This window comes from Manis pentadactyla, chromosome 7, assembly GCF_030020395.1.
Source record: "Manis pentadactyla isolate mManPen7 chromosome 7, mManPen7.hap1, whole genome shotgun sequence".
NCBI classification, from domain to species: domain Eukaryota; kingdom Metazoa; phylum Chordata; class Mammalia; order Pholidota; family Manidae; genus Manis; species Manis pentadactyla.
In genome coordinates this window covers 86887289-86900836 of record NC_080025.1, presented here as the reverse complement: position 1 = coordinate 86900836, position 13548 = coordinate 86887289, and the positions used below count along the sequence as shown (strand labels likewise).

Genomic DNA, 13548 nt, shown 5'->3' with positions numbered 1-13548 from the left:
TGTCACATATTGTAAATTAAGTATGTTGTCATACATTGTGAATTCCAGAGTTGTTGGAGGGATAAAAGTAGATAATATAAAAATAAAATTATGAAAGAAATATTCCTCTGGTGGCAGGAATAATAACTCCTTGAAGAGAGAATAGATTCACTTTTGTTTTAATTGCATCAGAATGCTTTTTTTAAAAAAAATGAGGTATAATTGATCTACAATATTATGTTAATTTCAGGTGTACAACATAATGATTCAAGCTTGTGAAATGGTCACCACAATATGTCTAGTTATCATCTTTTGCCTTACAAAGTTAATACAATTTTATTGACTGTAGCCCTCAGGCTGTACATTACATCCCTATGACTTATTTATTTTACAACTATAAGTTTATATTTCTTAGTCCACTTCACCTATTTTGCCCCACAATCATCTTCCCTTCTGGCAAACCCAGTGTGTTCTCTGTGTAAGTCTGGGTTTTGTTTCCTCTTGTTTATTTGTTTTGTTTTTTAGATTCCAATATAGAGTGAAATCATATGGTATTTATCTGACTCCCTCTGAGTTATTTTACTTAGTATAATACTTCCAGGTTTCACACATGTTGTTATAAATGGCAGAATTTCCTTCCTGTGGCTAAGGAATAATTGCATTGTATATATGTATATACCAAATCTTCTTTGTCCATTTATCCATAGAGGGGCACTTCGGTCATTTCCATACCTTGGCTATTGTAAATAATGCTGCGATGAACATAGGGGTGCTTACATCTCTACAAATTACTGCTTTCCTTGTCTTTAGATGGATATCCAGAGGTAGAATTGCTGGGTCATATAGTAGCTCTACTTTTAATTTTCTGAACAACCTTCACGCTGTTTTCCATAGTGGCTATACCAGTTAACGTTCCCGCCACAGTGCACAAAGGTTCCCATTTCTCCACATTATTGCCAAGCCTTGTTATTTCTTCTCTTTTTGATACTAGCCATTCTGACAGGTGTGAGAAGATACCTCATTGTAGTTTTTATTTGCATTTCCCTTTTGATGTTGAGCATCTTTTCATTTGCCAGGTGGCCATCTGTATGTCTTTTCTGGAAAAATGTTCAGGTCCTCTGCTCGTATTTTAGTCAGATTGTTTGTTTTTCTGGTGTTAAGTTGTATTAGTTCTTTATACATTTTATACATTAACCCCTTGTTAGATATGTCATTTGCAATAACTTCTCTCATTCAGTAGGTTGCCTTTTCATTTTATTGATGGTTTCCTTTGATGTGCAGAAGCTTTATAGTTTGATGTAGTCCCACTTGTTTATTTTTGCTTCTGTTGTTTTTGCTTTTGGTGTCAGATTCAAAAAATAATCACTAAGACTGATGTCAAGGTTACCACTTATGTTTTCTTCTAGGTCTTACAATTCAAGTCTTTAAACCATTTTGAGTTGATTTTTGTGTATGGTGTAAGGTAGTGATACAGTTTCATTCTTTTGTATGTAGATGTCCAGTTTTCCAAACACCATTCATTAAAGAAACTGTCCTTTCTCCATTATGTATGCTTGCCACTTTTTTAATATGTTAATTGACCATACATGTATGAATTTATATCTGGGCTCTCTATTCTGTTCCATTGATCCATTTGTCTATTTTTGTGCTGATACCATACTCTTTTGATTACTATAACTTTGTAGTGTAGTATAGGTTAGTTCTTTCACAGGATTGTTTTGGCAATTCTGGGTCTTCTGTGGTTCCATAAAAATTTCAGAATTATTTATTATAGTTCTGTGAAAAATGCCATTGGAATTTTGATTGGGATTGCATTGAAACTGTAGTTTTTTGGGATAGTATGAACATTTTAACAATATTGATTCTTTTAATCCATGAACACAGATTATCTTTCCATTTATGTGTATCTTCTTCAGTTTCTTTCATCAGTGTCTTACAGTTTTCAGTGTACAGTTCTTTCACCTCCTGAGTAAATCTGCTACTAGGCATTTATTCTTTTTTATTCTTTTTGAAGTGATTTATAAATGAGATTGTTTTCTTTATATTTTTCTCTGATAATTCATTATCAGTGTATAGAAACACAACAGATTTCTGTGTATTCATTTCATATCCTGCAACTTAATAGAATTTGTTTTTCAGCTCTAACAGTTTTTTGGTGGGGTCTTTGGGTTTTCTATATATATTATCATGTCATCTGCAAATAATGACTTTCCTCCTTTCCAGTTTGGATGCCTTGCTTTTGTTTTCTTGCTTAATTGCTATGGCTAGGATTTCCACTGCTATGTTTAATGAAAGCGGTAAGAGTGGGTATCCTTGTCTTGTTCCTAATCTTAAAGAAAAAACTCTCAGCTCTTCACCATCGAGTGTGGGCTTGTCATATATGGCCTTTATTATGTTGAGGTACATTCCCTTAATGCACACTTTGATGAAAATTTTTATCATAAATGGATATTGAATTTTGTCAGATAATTTTCATGCTTCTATTGAGATGGTCATGTAATTTTTATCTTTCATTTTGTAATATACTGTATCACATTAATTGATTTGCAATGAAAGTAATTATTCATAGGCATATACTTATTGCCATTTTGTTAATTATTTTCCAGATGTTTTTATAGTTCTTTATTCCCTTCTTCTTTTTCTCTTTCCTGTGATTTGATAAATTTCTTTAGTGTTATGTTAGATTACTTTCTCATTTTTTGTGTGTACTTACTATGACTTTTTGACTTATAGTCGCCATGAGGTTCACATATATCATCACATATCTGTATATAACAGTCTATTTTGATAGCGACTTAAATTTTAACACGTTCCAAATCTCTACATTTTTACTCCCACCTCCATGTTTTATGTTTTTGATATCACTTTTTACATCTTTTCATTTTATGTATCCCTTAACTATTATAGTTTTTTTAGTTAATTTTACTACTTTTGTCCTTTAATCTTCTTAGTAACTTTATAAGTGATTAATATGCTGTCTTTACTGTATATTTACCTTTCCAGTGAGATTTTTACTTTTGTATATTTTCCTGTTATTAACTATTATCATTTCCTTTTAGCTTAAAGAAGTCCCTTTAATATTTCTTGTAAGGCTGATTAAGTAGTAATCAACTCATTTTGTGCTTGCTTGTCTGGAAAACATTTTATCTCTCCTTCAAATCTGAAGTATTCTTAGTCAGAAGACTTTTTCCTTTCAGCACTTAGAGTATTCATGCCACGCCCTTCAGGCTTGCAGTGTCTCTGCTGAGAAATCTGCTGATAGCCTAATGTGGTTTCCCTTGTATGTGTCAATTTGTTTTTCTCTTGCTTTTAAGATCTCTCTTTATGTTTAACTGTTAATATTTTCATTGTAATATGTCTTGGTCTGGCTCTCTTTGAGTTCACCTTGTTTGGAGCTCTCTGGGCTTCTTGGCTCTTGGATGTCTGTTTCCTTCCCTAGGTTTGTGAACTTTCAGCCATTATTTCTTCAAATATGTTTTCTTCCCCTTTCTCTCTCTCTTCAGCTTCCAGAACCCCTAAATACAAATGTTATTCCACTTGATGTTGTCCTAGAGGTCCCTTAAGTTACCTTCATTTTCAATTCTTTTTTTCTTTTGGTTGTTCTTTCTGGGTAAATTTCTTTGCCTTATCTTCTAGCTTGCTGATCCATTTTCCTAACTCATCCAGTCAGCTATTGAACCCCTCTAGTATATTTTTCAATTCAGTTATTGTATTTTTCAGCTTAGTGACTTCTATTTGATACTCTCTTTTGTTTTCTGTATCTTTGTAGAAGTTCATATTTTGTTCATCCATTCTTCTCCCAAGTTCAGTCATCATCTTTATGACCATTACTTTGAATTCTTTATCAGGTAGGTTACTTATCTTCATATCCTTAAGGTCTTTCATTGAGATTTTGTCTCTTCTTTCATTTGGAACATATTTTTTTCTGATCCTTCATGTTGTTTGGCTCCCTGTGTGTTTCTTTGTATTAGGCAAAAGAGATACCTCTCTCCATCTTGAAGCAGTGGCCTTGTTTAGGCCATAATACCTTCTTATTCACCCTTGCCCTAGCTCTTGATTGTGTTTCAAAACTATTTGTGTAAACCATCTGATTTATTATTGACATGCCGCCATTGTTAAGAGTATGCCAAGATCTCTCAGTGATACAAGGGGAGAAATCTCCTTTAGCATCTATTTTCAGCCTGATTGCAAGGCAGAGCCTCAGGCAGCAGCTTTTAAAGTAAGCACATAAATACAGTCCTGTGTGGCCACAATCATAATCCCTGCTGGCTTTCAGGCCAGGAGATCTTGCGGTGTCTCCTGGGTGGCAGTTGTCATAATTGGGGTTCCAGACAAGCGTTGAAACTCCTTTTTGGGAAGTCTTTTTCAACTGTAGTGAGACTAATGGGGTACACAGAATTGTGTCTCCTGTTTAGGTTCCCTGGGAGTGCCTCCTTACTCTCTAGATGTGTGGGAAACCTAAAGCCTGTCCCATAGTCTGAAGCTCCAGTCTAAGTATATGGGCTTTTTTTCACAAGAAGACTAGGGTTGTGTTTCAGTCTGCTGTATGTGCAGTGGCCTGGGGGTGGTGTCCTGCCAAGTACTGTCTTTACAATTGTTACAGTCACTTGGAGCTTTGGAACAGCAGCCATCTTAACTACCAGGGCCAGACAATCAAAGGGTATCCCCTGTGTGGATTGTGTGCACTTGCTGGCTTCAGCAATGCAATGGGAGAGGGCCTTGTCTGTGCAAGTACACCAGCTTTAGGTTGGGAGTGAGAGAATGCTACAACCACTCATGCTTGGCAGCCCAAGTGAGGGAGTGAGGGGACTTGGGGGGAGTGTCACAACCACTGGTGCTCACTGACTTTAATTAGGGCATAGGAGAATTCTGCAACTGTTCACACTCACCTACCCCAGCCAGGGAGCACTTATATCCCTTTTATGAAATCATACTTCAAAACTGCATTCTTCAATAATACTTCCATGGGAGTAGACTTTTGTGGAGAGCAACTCAAAGGACATGGGTGAAACAGGAAGTATCTGAATAACATCTATAAGACACTTAGCATAATGCTCAGCACACGATAAGGTCCAACTCTTGTTATTTTTCTTATTATTACTCTTAATATTACCGTTATACTGTGGAGCACACTATGCAACCCTAACAATGTGATAGAAATGAGAAAACTATTCCTGTAATCCTTGATTTGGTTTCTACTTATGCATCTTTATTTCACTATAATGCTCAGTATTATAAAACTGAAACTGAAGTCTCTTTTTTCATGTTTCTATTTTTATATGTGCCCAATCTTAATTTGAAATAGAAAGATAGAAGTAGAAAGAGTGATGGGGCAGTATAAGTGCCTGTCTTTCTACTGCTGTTACTTTCCAAAGGAGTAGGTGATATGTAGAAATGAAGAGTTTTTATAGGAAGACACCATTATATAGCTGACAACCATTATATATACCTTACATTTTAAAGCAATGCCCTTTAAGTGCTTAAAATTCGTGCAGCCATTCCAGCCTCTAGGCACCCCATTACCATTGCTTATGATTGCCCTCAATTCTCTCTCAATTACAATCTCAGATTCTCTTCCAAACTAAACAATCAAAATCAAGTTACAGAATGCCCTGCTCATAGCTGGTGCTCAATAAATATTTGATGTATTGAGGAACAACTAAGAAGTAACTACCTGGCTCTTGAAAGATGGAAGTGCTCTAACAGAGCCTAAGATATGGTCTGTGTCTTCAGATTGCTAATATTTAATACATTAAGTCTTAAGAGGGAAAAATTTGTTCCTTGCTCATTATTGTTTTTCTAGTAGATCACAGGTTCTCAAAAAATACAAAATAAAAATACACAAGTGTGGGACAAAATCATCATCTGAGTCATAATTCCAGTCTTGGTGAGGCCCCTTAACATTTCCCCAACACAGGCAATCAGAACCTGAAATTAAGTCTCTACAGCTTTCTGAAGCCTACACCTGGGCTCTCTCTGACTACCATACTAACAATTCACATGCACTGGAATTATTCTCATCCTTAATGGAGTAATTTTTTGCTTCTTTATAAATATACAAAGACATGTAATTATCCAATAAGGTAACGTATGCAGAGCCTGGATTCATAATAGACATTCCATGAATGCTAGTTTCCTCCATGCTGTCTCCCCTGAATAAGAGGAAAACACAGCCAGTTGTTTCTCATTTCTACAAACAACAGATTTAAAAGATGTAGATTTAATTTTTTATGGAAAGGATGTTAAAGAGTTTTGTACTTAGACCATAGGAGTGATTAAACAACCAAAAGGCCAGGTTATAGATCATTTTTTAAATAAGATTGGCCATTATCCTTCTTTGAAACTGAAAACTAGAATTCCCTGTTAGTCCATAGTGTAGAGTACGGATCCCCTTGTTTCAAGAGCACTGAATGAAAAACTGTGCTGTTTTTTGAAGAAATAACAACACATTTCTTTCAAAAAAGGATTGCCAATAGAAAGATAGCCATGAAACAACAAATTTCAAAACCTAAAAGGCACATAGAACACACAAAATCTCATACACAATAATTTGTGGTATTCGGGCTATGCTTTGTCATAAATTAATGCTAACCTGATTTAAGCGACTAGAATGATACTTCTGTTCCAAAGTCTTACCAACAAAAATTTGATGGTAATGATCTTATTTTCCAAAATGTCCTAATACTGTTGTACCCTCTAAAGGATATAGTTTAGTGACTATGAATCAGAAATGTGTACCTTCTTACTTTAGCTCCTGCTAATGTTCTTTGAATCTAAGGTTATCATTTAAGTAAAGTGTGATAACTGCTACCCCAGGTACTTATTTTAAAATTATTTTGTGTATAAAAACACTCACTCTCATTTTCAGCATTAAAATAATAATGCCTTCCTGCTTAATCTCCTATTTCGCCTCTATAACTATCAAATAGGCTTATTAAATTACTCTTACTTAACTACAATTTCTTAGGAGCAGAGATCATGCATTGCCTATTAAAAGTTCCTGGTACAGTGTCTGAAGCACACTAGGGACTCAGTAAATTTTGTGAAATGAAAACATGAATGAATGATGCTGTATTAGATACTGTACAAAGGTAGGACTCTGAGGAGTTTAAAAATCCATGGCATAAAGCACAGTGTAATCTAAAGATGAATTATTAAGAGAGAATATGTAATAGAGATCTTTTTCAGCCTGTATAGATAGGTGCATCATGGCATCTTACTATCTGGCTATCAATTCCTCAGTTCATAAGATAACTAAAATAAAATGAAATCATATATCCAGAGAGTTTTGGGCTGGTTTAGCCGAGTGGCCTTTACAGGTGCAATTTATCTTTGCAACAGAGAAGACACTGAATTTTCTCAGAATAACCTGATTCCTACAGAGTTAAATAAAAACCTTTTCCAGGTTTTTGACATACTTCTATATTTCTAGACTGTGAAGTAAATCTCCATTTCCCAAAAGCCCTGGTACCAGTTTTAATGATCTTGTCCATGTGATACACATTTTTTTGTTTTGTTTTATTGCTATTAGTGAATGACAAGTGAAGGATATTCATTTTAACTTGAAAATGTCAGGTATGCACTTTAAGAGATATATTTTTGCAGCTTTTAATGAGGTAGTGTTTCTTTTTGAAAGAAATACTCATCTCCGACGTGGGTGCTGTGCAGCTGACAACTGATATTTAAGAGGCGATGGCTCTTGTCTTAGTTGCAGTTCTCTAAAAATGTCTCAGATTGCTTTAGAAAAACTCTTAGTATCACTAGCCCAAAGGCAAGATGTGACCTTTTTATTACATAATGAGAATCATTTATTATCTTACAATGTATCTTAAAGTCACAGACAAATGCCACTTTGATAATTGCTTTCAATTAGCTTTGAGCATAGCATATATTCATAAAATGTCTTCTCTAATTTAGACTTGAATTAGAGAAAATTGCAGATATAATCTACTTTAAGGTTGTCTCATTTAAGGTGATTCGTAGTTTTATATCAAAGAAATCAAAACGAGTAGCTTTAGAAGTCTCTCAAAGTGTTTTAAGCAGGCTTTTCAATATTTGATCCTATTCGATTACCAATTAATTAACAAATTAGAAAGCTAGTTCATCATTTCTAACCTTTTGTGCGCGTTAACTTTTGACTTTCATTCCTTTTGATTGTTTTGAAATTGAAACTTGCAGTTCTGTATGATGAATGAGAGAAACAATCTGATTAGCAAGATAAATAAGGCTTGCCTTGACACCAAGTACATCTTGATGTTGGGCTATAAATGGAATTTTGAATACTGTAATGGTACATCCTCTCCTGTCTCAAGTGGTCAGTCAGTTATACTAGAAAGTCGTGTAGCCTAACAAGGCACCTTGGAGTGTTATTACAAGTGACCTTAGAGGTAACATGATATTTAAAATATGATTTTATTTTTTATTTTTTATTAATACTCTGGTCATTGATATATGATTTAAAAGCAATTCTTTATCTCATTTTAAAACATCTTTGAAATAATAGAGACCCTGAAACCACATTTTATACTTAGGGTTTCAGTAACTCATGGAATATTAACCTTAACAGAAATTCTCAGAAGTCGGTATTATATCTAGAGATTACTCTACTCGCTTTCTCTTTTTTTTCCCCCTAGATAAAAATAACACACAAGAACCAAGCCCCAATACTGATGGGCCCTCCTCCAAAAACCGGGTTGTTCTGCTCCCTCGTCAAAAGAACAAGAAACCGAAGCAAGGAATAATCCTTTACCATTTCATCCTTAGAGATCTAATTAGCATAATTGGGCCATGGAACACTTATGGTGGACATCTTTGAACCATGTCAAGTCTGCTGCTCGTGCGAAATGGAATTGGTTTAACAATTTTTGTTACTCGGCTAATGTAAAATTCAGCTATTAGGATATTTATTGTCTCAGTTTTTATAGGCATCTTTGCATGAAGAAGGCAGTGTACATGAAGTGATACTGCATATTTTTGTTGCATGCATTCCCATAGATTTTTATGTCTCCCACACATACCTCCCCAGTTTTCATTTACTAACCTGTGAGAAAAACCTGTGAAACATGAAGAAGGAAATGCCATGAGAATTGTGAGTCTCAGGGTGGTTCCAGTTATGAATAAGCACTAATGCTACAGTGATCACATTCACAGAACACTATACTTTCCCTTTTAGAATTCAACAATGTGTCAATGATCTTTGACCTATGACCTGAAGAGAAACTTTTAATTGAAGATTTCATTAAATAGTTGTCTATGATATCTTGCTGTATCTACATAGTTTTTCTTTGATATCTTAATGCTTCTGAGTGGAATTTAAAATACCAGGTATAAAGTTTTCTAGTGCTGAAAAATAGAAAGTGGTTTTGTTTTGAGTCTTTTTTAATTACAGAAATTAGTGAAAACGTGTTACTTGGCAGTGAAGTGCAGTAATGTGACAAGGCTTATTCCTTTGTGCATGTGAATCTAAGAGAAAATTTATAACCACACCAGTAACCAAATAGCCATTTTAAACTATGTGCCTAATAGACACGTTTCCCACCAAAGATTCACAAAAAGATGCTTGAGGGAAATGGGTTGATATATAACTAGTATTGTAGAGAAAATTTATCATTCTTATGAATAATTTGTGATGACTAAAACTCTAGAAGAGAGTGAATTGCCCATTAATTACAATTAAAATTCTCACCTTTCACAGATCAACCATACAACACAATCAAAGCTCAATAGCCTCATGTCTTGCTTTTTTTGGTCATTTATAAATATAGGTGTCTGTAATTTTTTAATGAATCAGTTAAGTACTCTTGAGAAAGTAAATTATTTTGTCAGTTTCTTTCTAGTATAAATTGATACCTATAATAATGTTGAGCTCATCGAAACAAATCATGCATGCGGTGACCGCCCACCCCATGTGCTCCTCTCCCATCTATATAACACTTTAAGTATTTATTTGGAAATAATGGCCAAGATCATTATTTAAGGTGCTCATGGCATGGTTAGATTCTCTGATTGTTTAAAGAAATTATGGAATAGTACTTTTCTTAGTGTTTCATTAAGCTTATGATACAAAATGAAATGCTATTCTGAGCAGTTTTGGTATTGTTCATTCATATTGACCTGCATTTCATCCTTGCATGTTTTATGTTTTCAAACATGCCATAAGGAGAACAAGTGCTTGAAGTGCATGATTTATTAGTTTCTCTCTCCATTCTGCATTAAAGTACTAATGATTTATCAGTCTTTTTTTCTGTTGATTCATTCATCTTTGAATAACAAATAGCATTTAGTGATTCTGTTGAATACAATCCTGTGCATGGATTTATGGATTTCAAGTGAAATTGCTGTAATTTTTGTTCTTTGGTTTGAAAACTCAACTGAATGCTGTTATATCAAATAGCTACTCTCAAGCAATGCGCTATAATGGAAGATTATGTATAAAGCATATTCTTGTAGTGTTCTAGGAACATTGGATGGTAAATATCAATCAACAATAAGTTTAATTGCTTTGAAAATAAAAGCTTTTGAATAAAATTAAGGCATAATTTAGTATTCCCAGGAAAATTATCATTACAATTGCAAATGCAGCATAGCAATCACTTGCCCTAGTATAATTTTAAAAAGTTATTTGGCAGAGAGTAATCTAGACCGAAAGAATTCTCAAAACAGTAACAAATGCATTACTGACATAATGTTACATAACACACACATTGATTTTGTGTATCTATGGTTACAGGTAATAAATATTTTCACATAAATTGACAAAATTTTCTACAATGGGCAGGCAGACTCTATGTCAAAAACATATTCTGAAGCCACACATTTTTTATGTTCGGTACAACATATAATTATTTCTCATCTACCTTTTATAGTATATAGTCTGAAGGCAGCAACATTTTGTGAATCTTTCTTAACAACTGGTACGGTGGAAAGCTGTTGAATAGACAGTGAGATGAGATAAATCAAGCAACTTGCCTATAAGACTTTAATAATTGACATGATAGAATGCAGCTTTACTTCAGTGTGCTATATAACTATATGAGTGCTAATATCGTCACTCACATTTTTTCAGTCAGAGGGATATATTGGTATATTAAGATTGGAATCAAATATTATTTTCCCCAACTCATTCGCTAAACCCCTGGGGTTTAGAGAGGTACTTTTAAAAACCTCCTTTGATGGTTTTGGAATCAGAGAAGATATTGTCCCCATTTTTATGATAGCTTTAAGTGAAAAATACATATTATAAGTAAAATTCTAAACTGAAAGTTCTATGGTATATTAAAATACTTAATAATGAATGTTAGCTTTACAAAATGGAAAGTTTTTTATATGTGTGTGGTTGAGTGAGTTGAGTCAACATCTTTTAAATATAGTAGACACAGTATTATAAAGTTACAAGTGGATGAAGCTCATAAGTAAAAATCAGTACTGGGTTTGCAGGGGTCCAAGGAAAAGGGGAAAAGAGATAAGCAATTTGCTAAACATTGCAATGCACTGCTTGATGAACAGAGAGAGATTCCAGAATAAATCTGGATATCCATGTTTCTAATAGGACTCGAAGTGTCTGTGTAGGACCAGAAACTTTAAAGGACATATATGTATCTTATCACTTACATCTGCATACTATATGTACTTGATGCAAAAATCACTGGTCTATAAATTGTGGACAAAGGAGATACCTTGTGAAGATAAGAAAATTTTTAAAAACTTTTCATTTTTAAATAGGTTATATGATTATAGCCAGAATAAATCAAAAGGCTCTGATGTTTAGTCCATGGCAGGCAAAAATTTTAATTCAGTGGGAATTAATGAATAACATATATGTTTCTGCATTTTGTTCTTTTTTTCCTTTATTTTTAGGAGGATGGGAAGCTATTTTAATTTTCAAGAAAGAATCTGTTTTGAATATCAAACTTTATTCTACTTGAATAAGATGGAACTTTTAAATGGCTCCACCACTTTTTGTGTCAAAGTTGTTTATTGGTTATAAAAAGGAATCTGTACCTTTCATGGCACACGTAGTCCCCAAAGCATTATTTAAATACAATACATGTTTTCTAAATTAAAAAACTAAACCCATGTAAAAGATGTTGAGGATATAAAATTTAAATAAACAAAAACCTGCAAAAGAGCTTTTATTTTATGAAAGGCAGAAATCACCCCTTAAATCACCCAATTAAATTTCATTCTATGAAGTTCAAATAAACTAACATTTCAAGGATTCTGTACTTCCTTTTTGTGTTGAAAAGCATAGAAATCACTTAATTACAGTATCTTAATTATTTTCTCAGAAAGTGTTATATACAATATCCTGCTTTTTGAAATAAAAATGTTAACCACTCATTGTGTGATTCCTTACTGCCATTTTGGCCATATTATGTCTATAAATAAACTCTTGAAGCAGTTGATGGTCAGTCTACCCTGATGAGTATTCACTGGGGCTACCAAGCTAGCCAGTCTGTCTTTCCAGGGAGGAAAGCATCTGGGTATTTGGGGACTGAATTCTGTGTCATTAAGAATTGAACCATTCTACTGTGTGGTGCTTTGGCCCCAGGTTGCTGCTATGAACATTTTTCCAGTATGTTGCGATGTTTAAGTGGAAGGACTCTTTTCAGAGACCCTCAGGGCCTCTAAAGGTTGATTGGTGCTCATGCCTGTCAAATTCTAAAAGTCTCCTGTAGGAAGCACTGCCTTTAACATTCCTCCCCTTCCCCCAGTCACCCAGTCACAGGGACTCCAGTGAACTCCCCTTGTTTCTCCTATACCATCCACCCAGGCTTGGCCAGCCCTAGGGGGGACGCACTGCAAGTAAAGCTAGCATCCACCTGCCTGTCCTCTACCTCTGTGGCTCTCATACTGCACCTACCCTCGTTGCGTCTGGCCAGATACCAGCAGAGGGATCAGTAGACCTCACCTGCCAGCTAGCACTTCCCTAGAGTCCAAAGGTTATGGTGGAAAATGAAGAATCCATGGACATGGAGCTTTGGCTGTGAGAAAGAAGGAGAGAGGCTGGAAAATATAGGTGTGTGGTCATTAATGGGAGACATTCATAGCTTCTTGCCTGTATTTATACCACATAGACAACAAGCAATGGGAAGGTGGCTGCAGAGGATAGAATGGATGATGGGCAGTATGAAAATAATGGTGTCTATACTCCCTACCTTTCACTCTCCCTATGAATTACTACTCCATTTAAGTGGACAAGTTTAAAACTCTCAAAAACCTTAGCCATCACAGGCACTAACAGTGTTAGTTTTATTAATAAAAGCAGGAATTAATGCTTATATAGTGTTTGCTATGTTCTGTGCATGATTCTACACAAATGAACTCATTTGAGTTCTATAATTATCAACATCCCTTTTTACCCATTACAAAATTGCAGCACAGAGATGTTACTTAAAACATTAGTGATAGTCAAGAATGGAATTCAGGTACACAACAGATCCCTATCTCATAATCACCATGCTATACTGCTTTTCACCTGGCTTGAAGGACTAGGTTCACACTTGTTCAATATGACATGATGATAAACTATTCGTGACTTAATTAATAACAGAAACATTAAATAAATGA

The 13548-nt window shown here is 34.6% G+C and overlaps 1 protein-coding gene across 7 annotated transcripts in view; it reads left to right on the top strand.

Annotated features, from left to right (window-relative positions):
* The window catches only part of DGKB (diacylglycerol kinase beta), a 749649-nt gene extending 737333 nt beyond the window's left edge, over positions 1-12316 (top strand). For 6 of the 7 annotated variants that reach the window (XM_036894568.2, XM_036894565.2, XM_036894560.2 and 3 more), the window contains one exon: positions 8613-8821. In XM_036894568.2, coding sequence (XP_036750463.1) covers positions 8613-8720 — 108 coding nt within the window. In that variant the 3' untranslated portion in view covers positions 8721-8821. Of the gene's footprint in view, positions 1-8612 lie in introns of all 7 variants that reach the window. The other variant, XM_057504557.1, reaches the window with a different exon arrangement.
* The last annotated feature ends 1232 nt before the right edge of the window (positions 12317-13548 follow it).